The sequence below is a fragment of the Solanum lycopersicum genome, chromosome 5 (assembly GCF_036512215.1).
Source record: "Solanum lycopersicum chromosome 5, SLM_r2.1".
NCBI lineage: Eukaryota > Viridiplantae > Streptophyta > Magnoliopsida > Solanales > Solanaceae > Solanum > Solanum lycopersicum.
The window spans coordinates 56,406,305-56,428,319 of NC_090804.1; the positions used below are offsets into that span (position 1 = coordinate 56,406,305).

Consider the following 22,015-nt stretch of genomic DNA (forward strand, 5'->3'; position numbering starts at 1 on the left):
TCGACATCTAAGAAGTTCCGTAAGAGAGGCGAGTTTAGTGGTTCTTACACCAGAGGACAGAGTTCAGGAGGTTACCCAGCCCGACCACCAATTCAGTCTTCACTGCAGGCTGTAGCTGGGGGTCCATCGTAGACCAGTCAACATTTCTCTGAGTTTGGAGGTTATCCCCAGACTTCGTCGTTCTCACAGAGACCTATGCTTGACTCCAGAGATTGTTATGGATGTGGAGTGACTGGACATATTAGGAGATATTGTCCAAACATGAGTTACAGACCCCCAATAGTCAGAGGTAGAGGTGGTCATGGGAGAGGCCGCCATTCAGGAGGACGTGGTAGCCATGGTAATGGTGGTCACCAAATCAGCCGGGGTGGCGGGCGAGCTGGAGCTACTACAGCGCAACATGGTAGGGGCAACAGGCAGACAGGTGATAGGGTTGTTTGGCTTTATTGGCACATCTCAAGGATGATACTTCCCAAGTACCTTCGATTGAGTCTGTCTCGATAGTCCGTGAGTTTCTGGATGTGTTTCCTGCAGACCTTCCTCGTATGCCACCAGATAGGGATATTGATTTCTGTATTGATCTGGAGCCGGGTACTTGCCCCATTTCCATACCCCCTTATAGAATGGCCCCAGCTGAGTTAAGGGAGTTAAATGCCCAACTTCAGGAGTTGTTAGGTAAAGGTTTTATTATGCCAAGTGCATCCCCTTGGGGTGCTCCAGTTTTATTTGTGAAGAAGAAGGATGGAAGTTTTCGGATGTGCATAGACTACAGGCAACTGAATAAGGTAACTATTAAGAACAAGTATCCTCTTCCTCGCATTGATGATTTTTCGATTAGTTACATGGTGCTTGTACCTTCTCAACAATCGATTTGAGATATGGTTATCATCAATTGAAAATACGGGCAGCAGATGTGCCAAAGACTTCTTTTCGAACCAGGTATGGGCATTATGAATTCTTAGTAATGTCTTTTGGGCTTACGAATGCCCATGCTGCTTTCATGAGCGTGATGAACGGGATTTTTAAGCCATATCTGGATCTCTTTGTCATTGTATTCATTGATGATATACTGATATACTCAAAGAGCAGGAAAGAGCATGAGGAGCATTTGAGAATTGTATTGAAAGTGTTAAGGGAGAAAAGGCTTTATGCCAAATTCTCCAAGTGTGAGTTTTGACTAGATTCGGTGTCCTTCTTGGGGAATGTAGTTTATAAGGATGGAGTGATGGTAGATCCTTCTAAGATTGAAGTAGTAAAGAGTTGGGTAAGACCTACTAATGTTACAGAGGTAAGGAGATTTGTTGGTTTAGCTTGCTACTACCGTCGATTTGTCAAGGGATTTTCTTCTGTTGCTTCCCAATTGACAAATTTGACAAAGCAGAATGTTCCATTTGTATGGTCGAACGAATGTGAAGAAAGCTTCCAGAACCTCAAGACCTTGTTGACTACTGCACCAATTCTTACCTTGCCAGTGGAAGGTAAGAATTTCGTTGTTTATTGTGATGCATCTTATTCTGGTTTGGGTGCAGTGCTAATGTAGGAAAGGAATGTAATTGCTTATTCTTAGCGGCAATTAAAGGTCCATGAACGTAACTATCCGACCCATGATTTGGAGTTGGCTGCAGTCGTGTTTGCATTAAAGCAATGGAGACATTATCTATATGGGGTTAAATGTGAAGTCTATACAGATCATCGTAGTTTACAATATGTTTTTACTCAGAAAGATTTGAATTTGAGACAGAGGAGGTGGATGGAACTACTGAAGGACTATGATATTACTATTTTGTATCACCCAGGAAAAGCTAATGTTGTGGCAGATGCGTTAAGTAGAAAAGCAGGGAGCATGGGAAGTCTAGCTCACCTACAGGTTTCTAGACGCCCATTGGCTAGAGAGGTTCAGACTTTGGCTAATGACCTCATGAGGCTGGAAATACTAGAGAAAGGAGGATTTTTGGTCTGTGTGGAGGCAAGATCTTCCTTTCTTGACAAGATTAAGGGAAAACAATTTACTAATGAGAAACTGATCCGGATTCGAGATATGGTATTGCGAGGAGAGGCTAAAGAAGCAAAAATTGATGAGGAAGGTGTTTTCAGAATTAAGGGAAGGGTATGTGTGCCCCGCGTCGCTGATTTGATTCACACTATTCTTATAGAGGCTCATAGCTCAAGGTATTCTATACATCCTGGTTCAACCAAGATGTATCGTGACCTAAAGCAACATTTTTGGTGGGGTAGGATGAAGCGTGACATTGTTGATTTTGTTGCCCAATGCCCGAATTATCAGCAGGTAAAGTATGAACACCAGAGGTCTGGAGGGACACTTCAGAGAATGCCCATTCCTGAATGGAAGTGGGAGAGAATTGCAATAGATTTAGTAGTTGGTCTTTCAAAGACATTGGGTAAGTATGACTCCATTTGGGTAATTGTTGATAGGTTAACTAAGTCTGCTAAATTCATTCCGGTAAAGATGACTTACAATGCAGAGAAGTTAGCCAAACTCTATATCTCAGAAATTATTCGATTGCAAGGAGTTCCACCTTCCATCATATCAGATAGAGGTACGTAGTTTACTTCTATGTTTTGGAGAACATTGCATGCTGAATTAGGTACTAGGTTGGATCTTAGTACTGCATTTCACCCTCAGACCGATGGTCAGTCTGAGCGAACGATTCAGGTGTTGGAAGATATGCTTCGTGCATGTGTGATAGAATTTGGTGGTCATTTGGATAACTTCTTACCATTAGCAGAGTTCTCATACAATAATAATTATCACTCAAGTATTGATATGGGCCCATTTGGGGCACTGTATTGGAGGATATGTAGGTCTCCCATTGGTTGGTTTGATGCATTTGAGGTGAGACCATGGGGTACCGATCTTTTGAGGGAGTCGTTAGATAAAGTAAAATTCATCAGGAGAAGCTTCTAGCCACTCAGAATAGGCAGAAACAATATACAGATAGAAAGGTTAGGGACTTGGATTTTATGGAGGGTGAGCAAGTCTTGATGAAGGTTTTACCCATGAAAGGGGTGATGCGGTTTGGTAAGCGAGGTAATCTTAGTCCGTGGTATATTGGTCTATTTGAGGTTCCAAAGCACGTGGGGGAGGTGGCTTATGAATTGGCATTGCCTCCAGGACTCTTAGGAGTTCACCCGGTATTTCATGTGTCTATGCTGAAAAAATACCATGGGGATGGAGACTACATTATTCGTTGGGATTCAGTTCTCCTTGAAGAGAATTTATCTTATGAGGAGGAGCCTGTCGCTATTTTAGATAGAAAAGTCCGCAAGTTGAGCTCAAGCGAGATTGCATCCATCAAAGTCCAGTGGAAGAATCGACCAGTTGAAGAGTCCACTTGGGAGAAGGAGGCTGATATGCAAGAAAGATATCCACATCTTTTCACAAATTCAGGTACTCTTTCTTGCCCCTATTTTTCTTCTTGTGATCGTTCGATGACGAACGATGGGTAAATTGGTATCTATTGTAACAACCTTTTTAGTCATTTCGAGCAATAGAATCATCTGTGATAAAAGCTGATTGGATCGACGGATCACGTGATGGACCGTCATGGTCACGACGGACCGTGATGGCCTCCGTCGTTCCATACTTGTGAAATTTCTACTGTGGCTCCCTTCATTACCCTCAACAACAGGTCGGACGAACCGTCATAAGCACAACGGTCCGTCGAACATTTCCGTTCCAAAACACTTCAACTCGAAAATCTGGGTACTGGGATCAATTCTCTGAACTTCACAACGGAACTGCAACACGAGCCGTCGTAGGTACGACGGACCGTCAAAAACCTCTTTACTGAATTTGACCCTTTGAACTTTGTACCGGACCTGCAGGACGGACAGTCGCAGATACGACGGGACGTCACAAGTTGTGTAACCCCAACTGGGTCGGATGTCTGCTAAAAGTTTTTAAGTGGTGTTTTGTACTATTCATGATTATAATTATGAAATTAGTGGGGTAAGTTTAATAATTTATTAACTTGGGGGGTTAATGGAGATAACCTTGAAATAAATAGTGGGTTACTTTTATCATCTTTTATATTTATGTATAGGATAACTAGGGTAAAAAGAAAAAGAATCTGTAGATGAAAAATAAAAAGAACGAGAAGAGGGGAGAACGAGCGAGAGAGAGACAGAACGAAGAGGAAAGCAAAGGCATTGGGAAGTAACTTGCTTGATCAAGATTCTTCGGTGGAGGTAGGTTATGGTTTATTTCTATCTGATAGATAAACTCTAAATAGCAATCGATATGTGTTGGGTAGTATTGTAAAGTCTTCTATATGCTTGATTGTGTGTTTGTATGCTGTGATTGTGTAAGAGTGGTGGATTAGAATGATGAGACTGATGAATCTTAAATCTTGGCCCTCTTTATTAATATAACTCCTTGACATAAAAGAGGTTTGATGAACTAAAATAATGAGATAAATGGATCGGGTGTCAGGTTTCGACACGTAGTATTAGGGGATCGGGTGTCACGTTCCGACACGTATTATTAGGGGATTGGGTGTCACGTTCCGACACGTAGTATTAGGGGATCGGGTGTCACATTTTGACACGGTAGTATTAGGGGATCGGAGTGTCAGGTTCCGACACGGTTATATTAGGGGATCAGAGTGTCACGTACCGACACGGTAGTATTAGGGGATCGGAGTGTCACATTCCGACACGGTAGTATTAGGGGATCGGAGTGTCACGTTCCGACACAATAATAATGAAGAGGAGTAATCTTGAATTATGTTAATATACTCAATGCGAAGAACCTATTTCCCAAATGAGTATGGTGTGGAGGCTTGAGTCCTCATGGGTGTGCTTGGCGTTATTGCTAATGGTTCTTGTACTTGTTGTTGTCACCAGTTAAGTATTATAGTTGATTTTATATTATTATTCGATATATATTTCTTTTATTTTGAGTTGGCCGATGATACCTACTCAGTATGTGTTCCTTTTACTGACCCCTACTTGTATTTTTCTCTTTGTTATTTGTGGAGTGCAGCAAACGTGCCATCGACTTCGACTCGTCCGCAACTCTAGCCAGTCTCCAGCATATCAGATTTCAGGGTGAGCTATTATTCCTAGCTCGGACTGGATTCTCTCATTCACGTCTTGACGTTCTTGAAGTTCGGACATGGACCATCTGTTTTACTTATTTTAGCTTCTTAAATACTCTTAGATTTAGAAACTTGAGGATAGATGTTCTTGGTGTGATGTCTTCCAGATTTTTGGGATAATAATTGATAAATTTTAGAAGCTTATTTATTTGGTTATATTTATTAGTTTTGGGTATTCCGCATTATATTTTGTTCATTATAACTGATATCCGGTAAATGTTGGGGTTTAGATTTGTTGGTTCGCTCACATAAGAGAATAAGTGTGGGTGCCGTTCGCGGCTCGTTTTGGGTCGTGACATAGAGACACACCTAAACTTAACTAAAGAACTATTACCCCACAAATTAATTTAAACTGGAATAAATACACCACAAGCGTTGACATGTCATAGAGAGTGTGCGCACTCTCTTGAAGGCAAGTGATGAGTGCACAAATTGAACACATATCATTTTTTAATTGATAACTTTATTATTAGTTAGTACACACATTTATGTAAGATAAAGTTTATAGATATTTAATTATTTTTATTTCTTTCTTAGTAAAATATTTATTTTAATTTCTTTTCACTTTAAATTTTTTTCAATTAATTTATTATCTTTTCACTTTTATTTTTTTAATATATTGTGTGTATTTAAAAAAAATTGAAAGTGTCCTTTACTTTGAATGTTTAATGTTTTTATGCTTTATTTGATTTTCTTCACTTCTTTTGATATCGTTCAAAATTAACTTATTTTAAATACAAGAAATTCAAAATCAAATCAAAACGAAAGATAAAGAAAATAAACTCATAGAAAAATAATAGAGAAAAAATGAATATAAGTAAAAAAAAATAGTTTTGATACAAGGTAAAAAAATGTGTATCAACTTAATTTAAATAAAGATAAAAAAAATAAGACTTTTTTTTAAAAAAAAAATTTAAAAATAAAATTACGGAATAATCTTTTAACAATTAAGAAATATTTTTTTATGTTTTTTATTTTAAAAAATAATTTACACACTTGGCGGACGAGTGTGTACAAACACAACCAACTAGGTGGTTGAAGGTGCCACATCAGCACAAAAGGTGCACAAAAGTATGAATAAAATGAATTCAAAAGGTAATAGGATAATTATTAAGTTTAGGTGTGTCACTGGGATTTTGGTCATAGGCTAGGAGAGTAATTATGCATTATCTGTTATTTATCAAATGTTTTAGTTTTGTATAAAAGCATATAATAGTAAGCAACACTTAACTGAAATATTTTGTATCTTTAATTTTTTTTTTATAGTGAATTAGATTCATTCACAAACATCCAATTTTGTATATTGATATTTGTATATTTTGCTAGTTATATACAATTTTTATTTTGAAGTTTATGTATAGTTTCTTCCAAAATCATATTAGCATATTGATATGTATTTATACAAATTTTTTGAAATATATATGCATACAAATAAGTAATCATATAAAATACAAAAAATTATTCGCATTAAAGAACAAAATTGTATTCGAATTATATACAATAAAAATATATAAATCGTATCATTCAAATTTTTTTTCGAACAAAAAAATAGAATTTAATTGTTAATATATGATTTCTCTAACCTTGTATTAACAAATACATTTTTTTGTGGAATCATCAAAATCAACAAAACAAAAATTATTTGTTATTCAGAATTCTAATTATATAACATACAAATCAATTGTATACTTTCTTGCCGCTTAAAAACATGAAGTTTTCTTGAAAGAAACGATTACATGGCGTTGCATATATAAAATTATTGATTAAGGGGATACTTCAGTCATTTGAGGAGACATGATGTTATAGACTGTAAAATTCTTTTCGGAAAAGGGCCTAAAATATCCTCAAAGTATTGGAAATGGTATAAAATTACCCTCCATCCACCTATTGGCTCCAAAATACCCTTGTCATCCACCTTTTGGTTCAAAATTGACCACTTATTTAACGGTATTAAATTTAAACTATTTAAATATTTTTTTAAATATGTGGCGCTAAATTAATTATTATAATTTAACTTATTTGATAATTTATAAATCAATCCACTACCCATCCATTACTAATTAATCTTCACCAAATTAATAAACTCGCAACATTATTAATTGAGTGTTTTTAAAATTTGAGGTGAAAATATCGATAGAAGTAAACTATCATACATTCAAGTTTCTAAATAAAAATTATCGATAAACTTAAAAGTCTGACTATGTTCATCTTAACTATCCTTACGTCTCAAATATGTGATGTTACTTCATAGGTAAATTTTTTTCAAAATAATATATTAAAGGTTTTAAAATAACTCATAAATATTTATAAAATTATATTTAAAAAAGGTGCATGAATTAATTTGGGATGTATTAATTCTTTACCTTTAATCATAAATTTCTAATTCAATCTTGAAAGAGGATCCTATTAAAAGTGTCGTCCTAAATAAGCGGCTCAACCTAAATTTAATTGGGGTTTCGATTTGGACTCGAATAATTTTGGATGTCATTTTTAAGAATCTATAATTTCATCGTGTTTTAGTAGTGTTTATGGCGATTTTGATATCATAATCGAATTATTAATTGGGTGGCGTTTAGTTAGTAATGAGTGGATAGTGGGTTGATTTATAAATTATATTAATGAATTAAATTATAACCAATAGTTGAACGCCAAGTATTTTAAAATATTTAAAGAGTTTAATTTTAAAATAATTAAACAAGTGGTCAATTTTGAACCCAAAGGTAGATGACAAGGGTATTTTGGAGCCAACAAGTAAATGAGAAGGGCATTTGAAGCCAATAGGTGGATGAGAAGGGCATTTTGGAGAAAATAGGTGGATGGAGGGTAATTTTGTACCATTTTCAACACTTCAAGGGTATTTTAGGCCCTTTTCCGAATTCTTTTTTGAAAAAAATATTTAATTTTTGACATTTAGCTTAAATCATGGGATTACGTAGCACTCATGATTCAATTTACTTAAAAATTAAAATGTTGTATGAAATTTAACTTTAAAATGTTATATACAAAATAAATGCTTAATAGCATATTAAATTATACCCATAAAATGTAATTATATATATTATACCCATGGAGCATTCTTTTAAAAATCTGCTTTCCATAAACAAATCTCCCCGTCTTTTATAGCATAGGGTTTGAGAGAGAAAAAGGGCTAAAATACACCCATTTAACATTATTCATACCATTTTTTGATTTAGGACGAGGCTTGGTAAGAATGTGGATTATGTATTGGAGCTACCCCAAGAATTAGCGGCGGTTCATCCGTTTCATAATTCTATTTTGAAGAAATGTTTGGGTGATCCTTCATTCATTGTACCAACTTAGAACCTAGGGATTAAGGATAACTTATACTACGGGGAAATTTTGGGTTAGATGTTTGATCATCAAGTTCAAAAGTTGAGAACAAAGGAAGTTGCATCAGCTAAGGTCCTTCGGAGGAACCAATTCGTTGAAGAAATTACTTGGGAAGCTAAGGAGTATATGAAGAAGAGATATCTACATCACTTTGAATCTGGAGAGAATGTGAATCAAGGTACTAAATTCACTTCTTAGCACTTAAATAGACTGTGTAAACATATATTACTTGTGTTTGTTGCTTGAGTGCTGAAATGATGTTACTACCCTAGCTTAGTGAAAAGCTCTCATTCGAGGACGAATATTCCAAGGGGAAGATATTGTAACATCTCGTAACTTGAAATAATTAAAAATAAGCTAAGAAACCATGAATAATCATTTTTTGAAATAAATAGTGATATATGAAAAATTTCTAAGTGTAAAAGTGAGTTTTTGGTCATTTTCAAACGGTTAGAACTCCCAGCTCAGGAAGATTTAGTGTGAGTTCTTTATATGATTGTAAATCTCTTGGAAGATCTTACCAATGGAACCCAGCTTGCGCATTTTCAACGTTGTATAAGGGATATATGCCTTTCGGAAGTTGGAATGCTGGACTGAGGAAAGTCCAATCCGGATTTTAGTAAGGGTAAAGTAGTCTTTTTATCCTACGATTTCCTAATTTTTTTTAAAGGTTTGATAGGGGTAAAATACTTTAACGCTTAGGGTTTGGGATAAAAGAGAAGAGAAGAAGGAAAAGGGAGAAAAGAGCAAGATTTCACCAAGAACACCAAGAGATTCTAGTGGAATGCATGGGGGGTGATCTCTATCAAGGTATGTGAAATCTTTTTGTGTTGGGTTCGTTCACCCACACACCAACATGTTTAATTCAGCACATTTTTTATTGATTGAATTATAAATCTTGAAGTTCTTGATGAACAATTGTTGAATCCTTGTTGGTAGAGTTGTAATGTACCTTTAGTGACTTCGGTTCATATTTCAGGACTATTTTATGAGTCTAAACTATTCAGTATATTAGGGAACCTAAGTATTTGAGGGAATATCCATGGAAATTTGGGAGGTTTAGAGTTTGAAATTGGAGAAGAAAAACCCGTCTGACAAGCCCTAGGGTGCCACGCCTACTAGAGCCTCTTAGGACAAAATCTGTTCATTAGGCTCTGGCGCGCCGCGCTAGCCAGAGCGCCTGAGGAAAATGTCCGTTAAGCTATGGTGCCCTGCACCTCTCTGAGCGCCAAGGTCAGATGGAGTTCCCATTTCTTCCCTATCTTTTAGTACTAGTTCCTAAGTGATGTACCTATAATTCCTAGTTGATTCTAACACTCTAAAAAAGTACATATAAACATCATAAAATCATTCATAAACATGAGATCATGATCCTTGAATCCATAATCCAAATCAAGGAAAGTTAAGATCAAAGTCAAAGAAGGTAAGAGTCAAGTCTAAAAATCAAGAAGCAAGTCAAAGTGAGTTCTTAATGTTTCCAACAATTTTCAACAAACCATTTTAACTTTGTTTAAAGACTCAAGTTACAAGTTAAGTGAGAGTAAAGAGTTGAGTTCATTCTCAAAAGTTATAAGGGTACTAAGTTATCCCTAAGAGTTACAAATGTTTTCACATTTAACAAGCAAAGAGGCTTTCTGCTAGTTTTAATACAGAAGTAATTGTTTTTATGAAATGAAACAAGCAGGGAAACTATGATATCCAAGAGAGATTTTTAAATCTAAGTTTAGATAACTAATTTCAAATCACAGAATTAGTATGTTTTAAAAACATAAGATCCAGTATATATTTTTAAGAGTACTATTGAGCACTTATGTGGGTATGCGAGTTCATTGTAACTCATGTCTCCATGTTAACCATTTAGTCATCATGGGTAGAAAGGGGTCATACTTTTTAGATGAACCCTTTTCATAGTATACTAGTGGATCCATTAGGCTGTTCAGATCCTATACTCTGGCAAGGTTAGGATGACCGGACAGCATGGACCGAGTAACACTGTATCATCATATAGCTCTTAAGTCATGATTGTCTATTACAAAAACTCCCACAGAAGTATTGTATATTCATATACACCAATTATATTGTATTTTTAGTTACATTTCAGCCATTATTTGTATACTTGTATACATTCAGAATCTACAACATGTTTCAATCAGTCTTTCTTTATGTTGCATTTACTTTTAAACCGCATATGTAGAATAAGAATTAGTAAATAATGAGTTGAACAAAGCCAAGGTAAATTTTCTTTCTTACTCATTTTCAAGCTTAAGTGTCCTTTATCATTCATACTCGCGTACTCGTACATTCAATGAAGTTATGTAAGTTGTCCTGCATCGTATAATGATCTAGTTGCGCATCCCAGAGTCCGTTGGTGAGCCTCCTTGTTTTTCGGAGGACATTTTTATTGCTTTCTAGTTAGTTCAATAGAACGTTGTGATGTTTGTCCCAACATTCATATCATTCAGTTTAGAGGCTTCATAGATAGATATAAGATCGGTAATCTTCAACTTTTCATTCTTATATTAAAGACACGTGTTGCAATTTTTTCCAAACTAAATTTCCAAAGTTATAAAACATTCCAGATAGTATTACTAATCAGTTCAATTAATTTCTTTTATCCTTATAAGTGTGATTGTTGTCTTCCGCTAAGTTAAGTAATCCATGCCAAAGGTTTGCTCGAGGACAATAATGGTCACCGAGTGTCAGTTGCGCCCAGGGTGTAGGCTCGTGGAGTGACAAGAAACTCAATAGATGTAATTTGGAAATTCTTAATCACGTATTTCATACTCCGTAAACCTTTCCCGATTATAATCGTGAATTTTATTCATCTTAGCATGGGAAGTACTCCTCAGCTAGAGATTCTTCCTCTACTCTATAAACTTTGTGTGGTTAGCGCAAAAAAGTAAAATATTACTTTTATTATGTGCCCTAGTATAAAATTTTAAATGAGATTGGAAAGATGAGGGAGGAGAAGGAGAAGGAGGAGGAAACAACTCAAATGTTGACATATTCTTTTGGAGAAATTTGTTAAGGATTCGAAGAATTTTCAAGTCCAAAAGTGGTAGTACCATAAAACTGATCGTGTGGTGGTGGTTGTAGTTGAGGGTTACAAGTAATAATTATCCAATTACCATCAGACCGATTTGAGAGTCCTCCCTTCCTACACGATCCAATATAAATTGTTTCTTTCCTATTTAAAAAAAATTCCTAATACTCCCTCCATCCACTATTGTTTGTCAGGATAAATCATGTACAACTCTTAAGAAAAAATTAATATAAGGTGTAATTTGATTAATATAGACCTACTATCAATCATTATTAAAATGGTTTGTACCTTTTGAGAACTGTAAAAATAACTTTTTTCACATTAAAGTTTGCAACTTTAAAATAACTACTTTTTGAAATCATTAGTAAGGTGATTATGAGGATAGAACTAGAAAAAGTGACTAATCATGAAAAAAAAGTGACTAATCATTTCTTAATTGTTTAAATTTGACAAATAATTTTGAGACAACAATTTTTAGTACACCTGACAAACAATAGTGGACAGAGAGAGTATCATTTAAGGGCAAAGGACAAAAAAAACAAACTTTTAGGGAAAAATGATCATTTGTCCCTTATAAGTTTTTAAAGTAAAAAATCCCTCAAGAATATAAAAAACGAATATAATAATAATAGGTACTGATACATTAAAAAAGATGGGGCAGATACATTATTAATCAAAGTCGGCATATAAAAATGGAAACTCAAAAATTGAATCCCTTAAATCATGCCAATCAATTTCACTAACGTGATTCCCAATCTTCATTTTCTTCTCTGTTCCAACAGATCAAATAAAAATTGAAAGATTGAAATCGTGTTCATCTTCTTCTCTCTTTAAACAAAGAGAACTTCGACAGAGAATCTTGTTGTTCTAAGTTTAATCGGATAGTTAATGAATATATCAATTTTTTTTGGAATTCTTGAGTTTGGGAGAGTGAGAGATTAAATATGAATGATACAAGATTGGGATATTAGTTGGTGAACATGTTTCATTCATGAATCTAGTTTTAACAATTGCGACTGAGTTGAATATTGATGAGTCAAGAAAAAAATTTGAAATAAGATACATTGTAGATGGAAACTCCTCTCCGAGTAGTATAAGGACTGATATGGAAGCAATATTGTATGTAGAGGTGAAGAAACGCGAGATTGGATTGGGAACGTATCCCTTTGTATTGATACAATTGATAAGGATGTTGGTTGATGTATCAATTGGTTCAATTGTATGTGTTCAAGGTGCTAAACATGATACACTCGCTTTAAACTTGGTAGAATAAAAAATGGTGATTTGTCTTATTAACAGTGTTAGAGGTGATGAATTACATATCTGATACAAAAGTACTGACGTGAAAGTGGATCAATTGTACAAAGTTAAATTCATTTTGATATTTGTAATGGCAAAATACAAGACAAAACATGCTTCAGTTTCAGAGTAAAGAGATCTGATAACATAAGGTATGTAACTTTGTCTCGTTTATTTGATATGTTAATGTATCAATATATGATTGTTCTGATTAATGTATCACTACAATTTGTTGAAACATTATGGATACATTACAACCTAAATTTATAATATAATAATTTTTTCTAGTTTATTTGATGTGCTAATGTATCAACATATGATTGTTCTGATTAATATATGACTGTGATTTGTTGAAACAGTAAGAACACATTACTGGCTAGAATTATGATACAATAATTGTGTCTAGATTATTTCATGTGTTAATGTATCAACATATCATTGTTTTGATTAATGTATCACAAGCAATTTGTTGAAACCATAAGGGTATATTATTGGCTAAAATTATGATACAATAACTTTTTCTAGTTTATTTGATGTGTTAATGTATCAATATATGATTATTCTAATTAATGTATCACTGTAATTTGTTGAAACAGTAAAGACACATTATTGTATAGAATTATGATACAATAATTGTGTCTAGATTATTTCATGTGTTAATGTATCATCATATGATTGTTTTGATTAAAGTATCATTTGTTGAAACGGTAAGGATACCTTACTGGCTACAATTATGATACAATAATATTTCCTAATTTACTTTATGTGTTGATGTAACAATATATGATTGTTCTGATTAATGTATTCCTAAAATTTTTTGAAACTATAGGACACATTACTGACTAGAATTATGATACAATAATTGTCTCTAGATTATTTCATGTGTTAACGTTTCAGTATATAATTGTTCTGATTAATGTATTGCTGCAATTTGTTGATACATTAAGGACACATTACTGGCTAGAATTATGGTACAATAATTGTGTCTAAAGGATTTCATATGTTAACGTATCAACATATGATTGTTTTGATTAATGTATCAGCATAAAGTAACTGACACATTTTATTACTCTTTGTTGATGTTTGATATGTGTATAATAATGATGATACATTATCGTAGTAAAATTGATACAAGTATGCATTCTTCTTATGTATTTGGATAAATACAGCTACAAGTTATTCTGTTCATCGGATGATTGTTGTTGGAGATTCAATTCAACTGTTGGAAGAAATTGGATTTATTTAAAGTGAGGTACTTCAATAGTGAGTATACATGTCCGATAAAGTATAGGTTATTAACAAATTTTCAAGCTACAGTTGGGTTTATAAGTCCTATGACATCGCCTAAACTGCACAATCATAAAAAATTAATATAGGAAATGGTGTTATTGAGGATATAAGAGCACTGTATGGGATTTATATTTCATACAAGCAAGCATGGCATGACAAGGAGCGCGTATTAGAGATGATACGAGGGAAATCAGTGAATGGATATAGACAGTTGCCTAAATATCTATATATGTTGGAAACCATATATCCAAATTATTTTATACAGATGCACAAGTCGGAGGAAAATATGTTCATGAATCTATTCATATCATTAAGGCCACTAATATGGGGGTTTGACTAGTGTAGACCAGTAGTTGTTGTTGATGGTGCACATTTTTGTGGAGGTTACAAAGGAACTTTCTTATCAGCAAGTACGCTTGATGGTGCATGTATGATTTCAGTATTAGAATTTATATGTGGAAATTTGTGTACATAAAAGTAACAAACTTGTGCACTATTTCTGAGTAGAATGAATATTGTCGTTAGCTTATGAAGTGGTGGACAGTGAAAATGATTGTTCATAGACATGATTATTTCAACAGTTTAAAAGTGCATTTGGGGAGAGGGAACAAATGTTTATTGTATCAGGTATAAATGAAAGCATAATTAATACTGTTAGAACTATTTTTCCAAATGTTCTTCATTTTTCATGCATTTGGAACCTTTGGAAAAATATCTGTACAAGATTCAAGAGAAGCAAAAACAAACGTACAAAGTGATGTGTTCTATTCAATGGCCAAGTCTTATAGGAAAGAGGATTTTGAGAAATTGATGGCTAAAGTCCTTAAAATTGACAATCGGGTTAAGATGTATCTTGAGATTGTTAGGTTATTAAAGTGGTCAATTGTTCATGCAACAGTAAACAGGGGGAGAATGATGACTTCTAAATAGCAGAATGTATCAATGGTTACCTTGTTGAAGCGCGACTACTATATATAATACAATTTTGGAAGAAGTCAGAGTTCTATTCGATTGTTGGAACTCAAAAAATAGAGAAATAACATCCTATACAAAGGAAACATTGGATAAGAGATTTGAAGAGTTGTTGATTATCAATGCTTCTAAATATTAAAAATAGAGGTATATGCCTACATATAAACTATAATGTATCTGCAATTTTTTGTTCTTTGGTTGTTTATGAGTATAAAGTTGATTTAATTGATATGTGGTGAGCGTCTTGCATAATGTTGACAGGTTGTGCAATCTACAAAATTTATAGTTTTTGAATGTGGGTGAAAACACATTGTTTGCCTTGAAAGAAAGATATGTAACTGTGGGAGATTTCAGGTAGACGAGATACCTTGTGCACATGCATTTGCTGTTTTCAAGAAGAAAAACATTATAGATATACATCCCTACTATAAACCAGTTGCATTGGCAAACACATATGAAGTTCTAATGATTCCAATGCCTGATAGGGAGGATTGATCAGCACAAGAGGTTGTTTTGGATGAAATCGTGTTGCCACCAAGATACAAAAGGCTAGCTGGAAGATAAAGGAAAAAGAGAAAGAAAAATCTAGGTAAAAAGATAAGTAAAAACACAAATCATTGTGAAAATTATGGATAGGAAGGTCATAACAAAATGACTTGTACTTTTTTCCCAAAAGAAGACTGATGGAATTCTTTGTTAGAGCTGCTTTTATGTTTCTGATACATTATGTTTTAGATTACTATAATTTCGCTATGCTTTTAATTTTTCAAATTAACCTTGATATAACATTACAATTCTATTATTAGCCGGTGAAATCTCGTTATAATAATTTGAATGTTACGATTTTCTACATTGTGTATGATTTTATAAAAGATTATGTTCCAATATACGTATTGAAATAATGTATCATCACTTGTTTGTTAATAATGTACAATGTATTCTTATTATGGAAATTGTATTAATCTACGTATTTCAAATTGTAAGAACCTGTTTAGTCGTTTCGAGCAGTAGAGTTATTTTGATAAAAACTGACTGGGTCGACGGATCACGCGACGGACCGTCATAGTCGTGACGGACCGTGATGGACACCGTTTCCCATACTTGTTTAATTTTTCCTTTGGCTCCCTTTATTACCTTGAAAGACAAGTTGGACGAACCGTCATAAGCACAACGGTCCGTCGAGCGTTTCCGTTCTAAAACACTTCGACTCGAAAATCTGGGTGCTGGGATCAACTCTCTGAACTTCACGACGAAACTGCAGCACGGACCGTCGCAGATGTGACGGACCTGTAGGACGGACCGTCACAGGTACGACGAGCCGTCACAAGTTGCATAACCCTAACTTGGTCGGATTTCTTCTAAAAGTTTTAAAGGTGTGTTTTGGACCATTCATGACAAACTTTATGAAATTAGTGGGGTAAGTTTAATAATTTATTTACTTGGGTTTAAAGGAGATAACCTTAAAATAAATAATGGGTTACTTTTGTCATATTGAATTATTTGATAATTAGGGTAAAAGAAAAAGAATTTGGAGAAGGAAAATTAAAAAGAACAGAGAGAGTGAGAACGAGCGAGAAAAAGGAGAAGCGAAGAGGAAAGAAAAGGCATTGAGAAGTAGCTTGCTTGATCACGATTCTTCGGTGGAGGTAGGTTATGGTTTATGCTAGTTCATAGTAAACTCTTAATAGTGATTTATATGTATTGGGTGGTATTGTAAAGTCTTCTATATGCTTAATTGTGTGGTTGCATGATGTGATTATGTATTTGTGATGGATTAGAATGATGAGGCTGTTGAATCTTAAACCTTAAATCCCTTCCATTAAGATGATGCCTTGAAATAAAGAAGACTTGATGAACTAAAGCAATGAGATAAATGGATCGGGTGTCACGTTCTGACACGTAGTATTAAGGGATCGGGTGTCACGTTTCGACATATAGTATTAGGGGATCGGGTGTCACATTCCGACACGTAGTATAAGGGGATCGGGTGTCACATTTCGACAGTTAGTAGTAGGGGATCGGAGTGTCACGTTCCAAAACGATAATAATAAAGAGAAGTAATCTTGAATTATGTTAATGTACTCAAATTCAAAGAACCTATTTGCCAAGTGAGTATGGTGTGGAGGCTTGAGTCCTCATATGTGTGCTTGGTGTTGTTGCCAATGGTTCTTGTACTTGTTGTTGTCACCTGTTAAGTATTGTGTTGATTTTATACTATTATTCAATATATATACCTTTCTATTTTGAGTTGGCCGATGATACCTACTCAGTACGTGTTCCTTGTACTGACCCCTACTCGTATTTTTCTTTTTGTTATTTGTGGAGTGCAGCAAACGTGCCATCGACTTCAACTCGTCCGCAACTCTGGCCAGTCTCCAGCATATCAGATTTCAGGGTGAGCTATTATTCCTAGCTCGGACTAGATTCTCTCCTTCACGTCTTAATGTCTTGAAGTTCGGACATGGACCACCCCTTTTACTTATTTTAGCTTCTTAAATACTCGTAGATTTAGACATTTTAGGATAGATGTTCTTGGTCTGATGACTTCCAGATTTTGGGGATGATAATTGATAAGCTTTAGAAGCTTATTTACTGGTTATATTAATAAGATTTTGAGTCTTCCGCATTATATTTTGTTCTGTATGGTTGAAATATTGGTAATTGTTGAGGTTTATATTTTTTGGTTCGCTCACATAGTAGGATAACTGTGGGTGCCACTCGCGGTCCGTTTTGGGTCGTGAAAAACTTGGTATCAGAGCATTAGGTTCGTTGGTCTCATCACACAAGAACGAGTCTAGTAGAGTCTTGAGGAACAGTAGGGGGACGCCCCTACTTTTCTTTGAGACGCTATAGGACTTTAGGAAAAATTTCATTCTTTCTTCCTTTCGTGCTATTACTTGGATCCAATTTGTATCTAGGTGATACAAATTGGTATCTGACATACTCACTCTATTTCGCAGATGGCTAGAACTAGAGCAACAACTGTGCCAACACCAACACCGGCGAGACAGGGTGCGTCTGAGCCAGCCAGTGGGGCTGTAGCTCGAAGAGGAGCAATGGCAAGAGGTCGTGGTACCGCGACCTCTAGAGGTAGAGGACAAACACCTGGTCCAGCTAGTACTAGGGCAGTGACTCCTCCACAGACTGATGAGGTAGTAAGAAAGGGTGAGGAAGGGGAAAATGAGCAAGTGCAGGATTTGGAATACCACCCTAACCTACCCCAGAGATGATTAACCAGGTTATTACTTATCTTAGCGGGCTATCCGATCAGGGCCAGACACCTCCAGTGTTTTCTGCACCAGCATCTCAGGTTCCGGGGGTACAACATGCAGCTGTTGTGGCTCCCCGCATGGATGCCTCATTGGAAGTAGGCACGTTTCCTCGGTTGACTACAGGGCCTATAATGAAAAGTGATCAGCATGAACTTTTCACTAAATTGTTGAAGTTGAAACCTCCAGTTTTCAAGGGTGCTGAATCTGAGGATGCCTATGATTTTCTGGTTGATTGTCATGAGCTGCTACATAAGATGGACATAGTTGAACGATTCGGGGTTGAGTTTGTGACCTATCAGTTTCAGGGAAATGCAAAATTGTGGTGGCGGTCGTATGTTGAGTGTCAACCAGCACAGGCACCACTTATGAATTGGGCATCATTCTCTAGCCTATTTATAGAGAAGTATATACCCCAGACTTTGAGGGATAGAAGGAGAGATGAGTTCCTGAGCCTAGAGCAAGAAAGGATGTCTGTTACTGCTTATGAGGCTAAATTTCGTGCACTATCCAGGTATGCCACCCAGCTTTGCTTCAGTCCACATGAGCGGATTCGCCGTTTTGTGAAGGGATTAAGGTCAGATTTGCAGATCCCAGCCTTACAGGTAGCTGCTGCAGCAAAATCCTTTCAGGAAGTGGTAGATTTTGTGATAGAGGTGGAGGGGTTGAAGCCAAACGACTTCACCATGGCATCGACATCTAAAAAGTTTCGTAAGGGAGGTGAGTTTAGTGGTTCATACTCCAGAGGGCAGAGTTCAGGAGGTTACCCAGCCCGACCTATTCAGTATTCACTGCAGGCTGTAGCTGGGGGTCGATCGCAGACCAGTCAACATTTCCCTGAGTTTGGTGGTTATCCCCATACTTCGTCATTCTAGCAGAGACCTATGTTTGACTCCAGAGATTGTTATGGATGTGGAGAGACTGGACATATTAGGAGATATTGTCCAAAACAGAGTTACAGACCCCCAATAGTTAGAGGTAGAGGTGGTCATGGGAGAGACCGTCATTTTGGAGGACGTGGTGGAAAAGGTAATGGTGGTCACCAAATCAGCCGGGGTGGTGGGCAAGCTGGAGCTAGTGCAGCACAACATGTTAGGGGCAACGGGCAAACAGGTGATAGGGCCCATTGTTATGCTTTCCTCGGGAGGTCTGAAGCAGAGACATCTGATGCTGTTATCACAGGTAATCTTTTGGTTTGTGATTGCATGGCTTCTGTATTATTTGATCCTGGATCCTCATTTTCATATGTATCTTCCTCATTTGCTAGTGGTCTTGATTCACATTGCGATTTGCTTGACATGCCTATTCGTGTCTCTACTCCTGTGGGTGAGTCTGTTATAGTTGAGAAGGTGTGTAGGTCTTGTCTTGTGACTTTTGTATTGATCTCGAGCCGAGTACTCGCCCCATTTCAATACCCCCTTATAGAATGACTCCAGCTGAGTTAAGGGAGTGAAAGGCCCAACTTCAAGAGTTGTTAGGTAAAGGCTTTATTAGACCAAGTGCATCCCCTTGGGTTGCTCCTGTTTTATTTGTGAAGAAGAAGGATGGAAGTTTTCAGATGTGCATAGACTACAGGCAACTGAATAAGGTAACTATTAAGAACAAGTATCCCCTTCCTCGCATTGATGATTTGTTCAATCAGTTACAAGGTGCTTGTACCTTCTCAAAAATTGATTTGAGATCTCGTTATCATCAATTGAAAATACGGGCAACGGATGTGCCAAAGACTGCTTTTCGAACCAGGTATGGGAATTATGAAATTTAGTAATGTCTTTTGGGCTTACGAATGCCCCTGCTGCTTTCATGAGCCTGATGAACGGGATTTTTAAGCCATATCTGGATCTCTTTGTCATTGTATTCATTTATGATATACTGATATACTCAAAGAGCAGGAAAGAACATGAAGAGCATTTGAGAATGGTATTGGAAGTGTTGAGGGAGAAAAAGCTTTATGCAAAATTCTCCAAGTGTGAGTTTTGGCTAGATTCAGTGTCCTTCTTGGGGCACGTAGTTTCTAATGATGCAGTGATGGTGGATCCTTCTAAGATTGAAGCAGTGAAGAGTTGGGTAAGACCTACTAACGTTACAAAGGTAAGGAGCTTTGTTTGTTTAGCTAGCTACTACCGTCGATTTGTCAAGGGATTTTCTTCAGTTGCTTCCCAATTGACAAATCTGACAAAGCAGAATGTTCCATTTGTATGGTCGGACGAATGTGAAGAAAGCTTCCAGAACCTCAAGACCTTGTTGACTACTGCACCAATTCTTACCCTGCCAGTGGAAGGTAAGAATTTCATTGTTTATTGTGATGCATCTTATTCTGGGTTGGGTGTAGTGTTAATGCAAGAGAGGAATGTAATTGCTTATGCTTCGAGGCAATTAAAAGTGCATGAACGTAACTATCCGACCCATGATTTGGAGTTGGCTGCAGTCGTGTTTGCATTAAAGCAATGGAGGCATTATCTATATGGGGTTAAGTGTGAAGTCTATACAGATCATCGTAGTTTACAATACGTCTTTACTCTGAAAGATTTGAATTTGAGACAGAGGAGATGGATGGAACTAGTGAAGCACTATGATATTACTATCTTGTATCACCCAGGAAAAGCTAATGTTGTGGCGGATGCTTTATGTAGAAAAACAGGGAGCATGGGAAGTTTAGCCCACCTACAGATTTCTAGACGCCCATTGGCTAGAGAGGTTCAGACTTTGGCTAATGACCTCATGAGGCTGGAAGTACTAGAGAAAGGAGGATTTTTGGCCTGCGTGGAGGCAAGATCTTCTTTTCTTGACAAGGTTAAGGGGAAACAGTTTACTGATGAGAAACTGATCCGAATTCGAGATATGATATGATGAGGAGAGGCTAAAGAGGCAAAAATTTATGAGGAAGGCGTTTTGAGAATTAAGGGGAGGGTATGTGTGCCCCGTGTTAATGATTTGATTCACACTATTCTTACAGAGGCTCATAGTTCAAGTATTCTATACATCCTGGTGCAACCAAGATGTATCGTGACCTAAAGCAACATTTCTGGTGGAGTAGGATGAAGCGTGACATTGCTGATTTTGTTGTCCAATGCCCGAATTGTCAGCAGGTAAAGTATGAACACCAGAGGCCCAGAGGAATACTTCAGAAAATGCCCATTCCTGAATGGAAATGGGAAAGAATTGCAATGGATTTTGTGGTTGGTCTTCCAAAGACATTGGGTAATATTGATTCTATTTGGGTAATTGTTGACACGCTAACTAAGTCTGCTCACTTCTTTCTGGTTAAGGTGACATACAATGCAGAGAAGTTAGCCAAACTCTATATCTCAGAAATTATTTGATTGCATAGAGTTCCACTTACCATCATATCAGATAGAGGTACGCAATTTACTTCTAAATTTTGGAGAACATTGCATGCTGAATTAGGTACTAGGTTTGATCTTAGTACTGCATTTCACACTCAGAGCGATGGTCAGTCTGAGAGAACGATTCAGGTTTTGGAGGATATGCTTCGTGAATGTGTGATAGAATTTGGTGGTCATTGGGATAACTTCTTACCCTTAGCAGAGTTCTCATACAATAATAGCTATCACTCAAGTATTGATATGGCCCCATTTGAGGCACTGTATGGGAGGAGATGTAGGTCTCCCATTGGTTGGTTTGATGCATTTGAGGTGAGACCATGGGAG

The 22,015-nt window shown here is 36.2% G+C and overlaps 1 protein-coding gene across 1 annotated transcript; it reads left to right on the top strand.

Annotated features, from left to right (window-relative positions):
* Positions 1 to 261: 261 nt before the first annotated feature.
* On the top strand, positions 262 to 15,570 carry LOC138348910 (uncharacterized). The gene is made up of 5 exons (XM_069298508.1): positions 262 to 424; positions 2,484 to 2,558; positions 2,748 to 2,854; positions 2,914 to 3,366; positions 15,430 to 15,570. Exons 1-5 carry the CDS (start codon positions 262 to 264, stop codon positions 15,568 to 15,570), a joined length of 939 nt encoding a protein of 312 aa, XP_069154609.1.
* Positions 15,571 to 22,015: the final 6,445 nt, after the last annotated feature.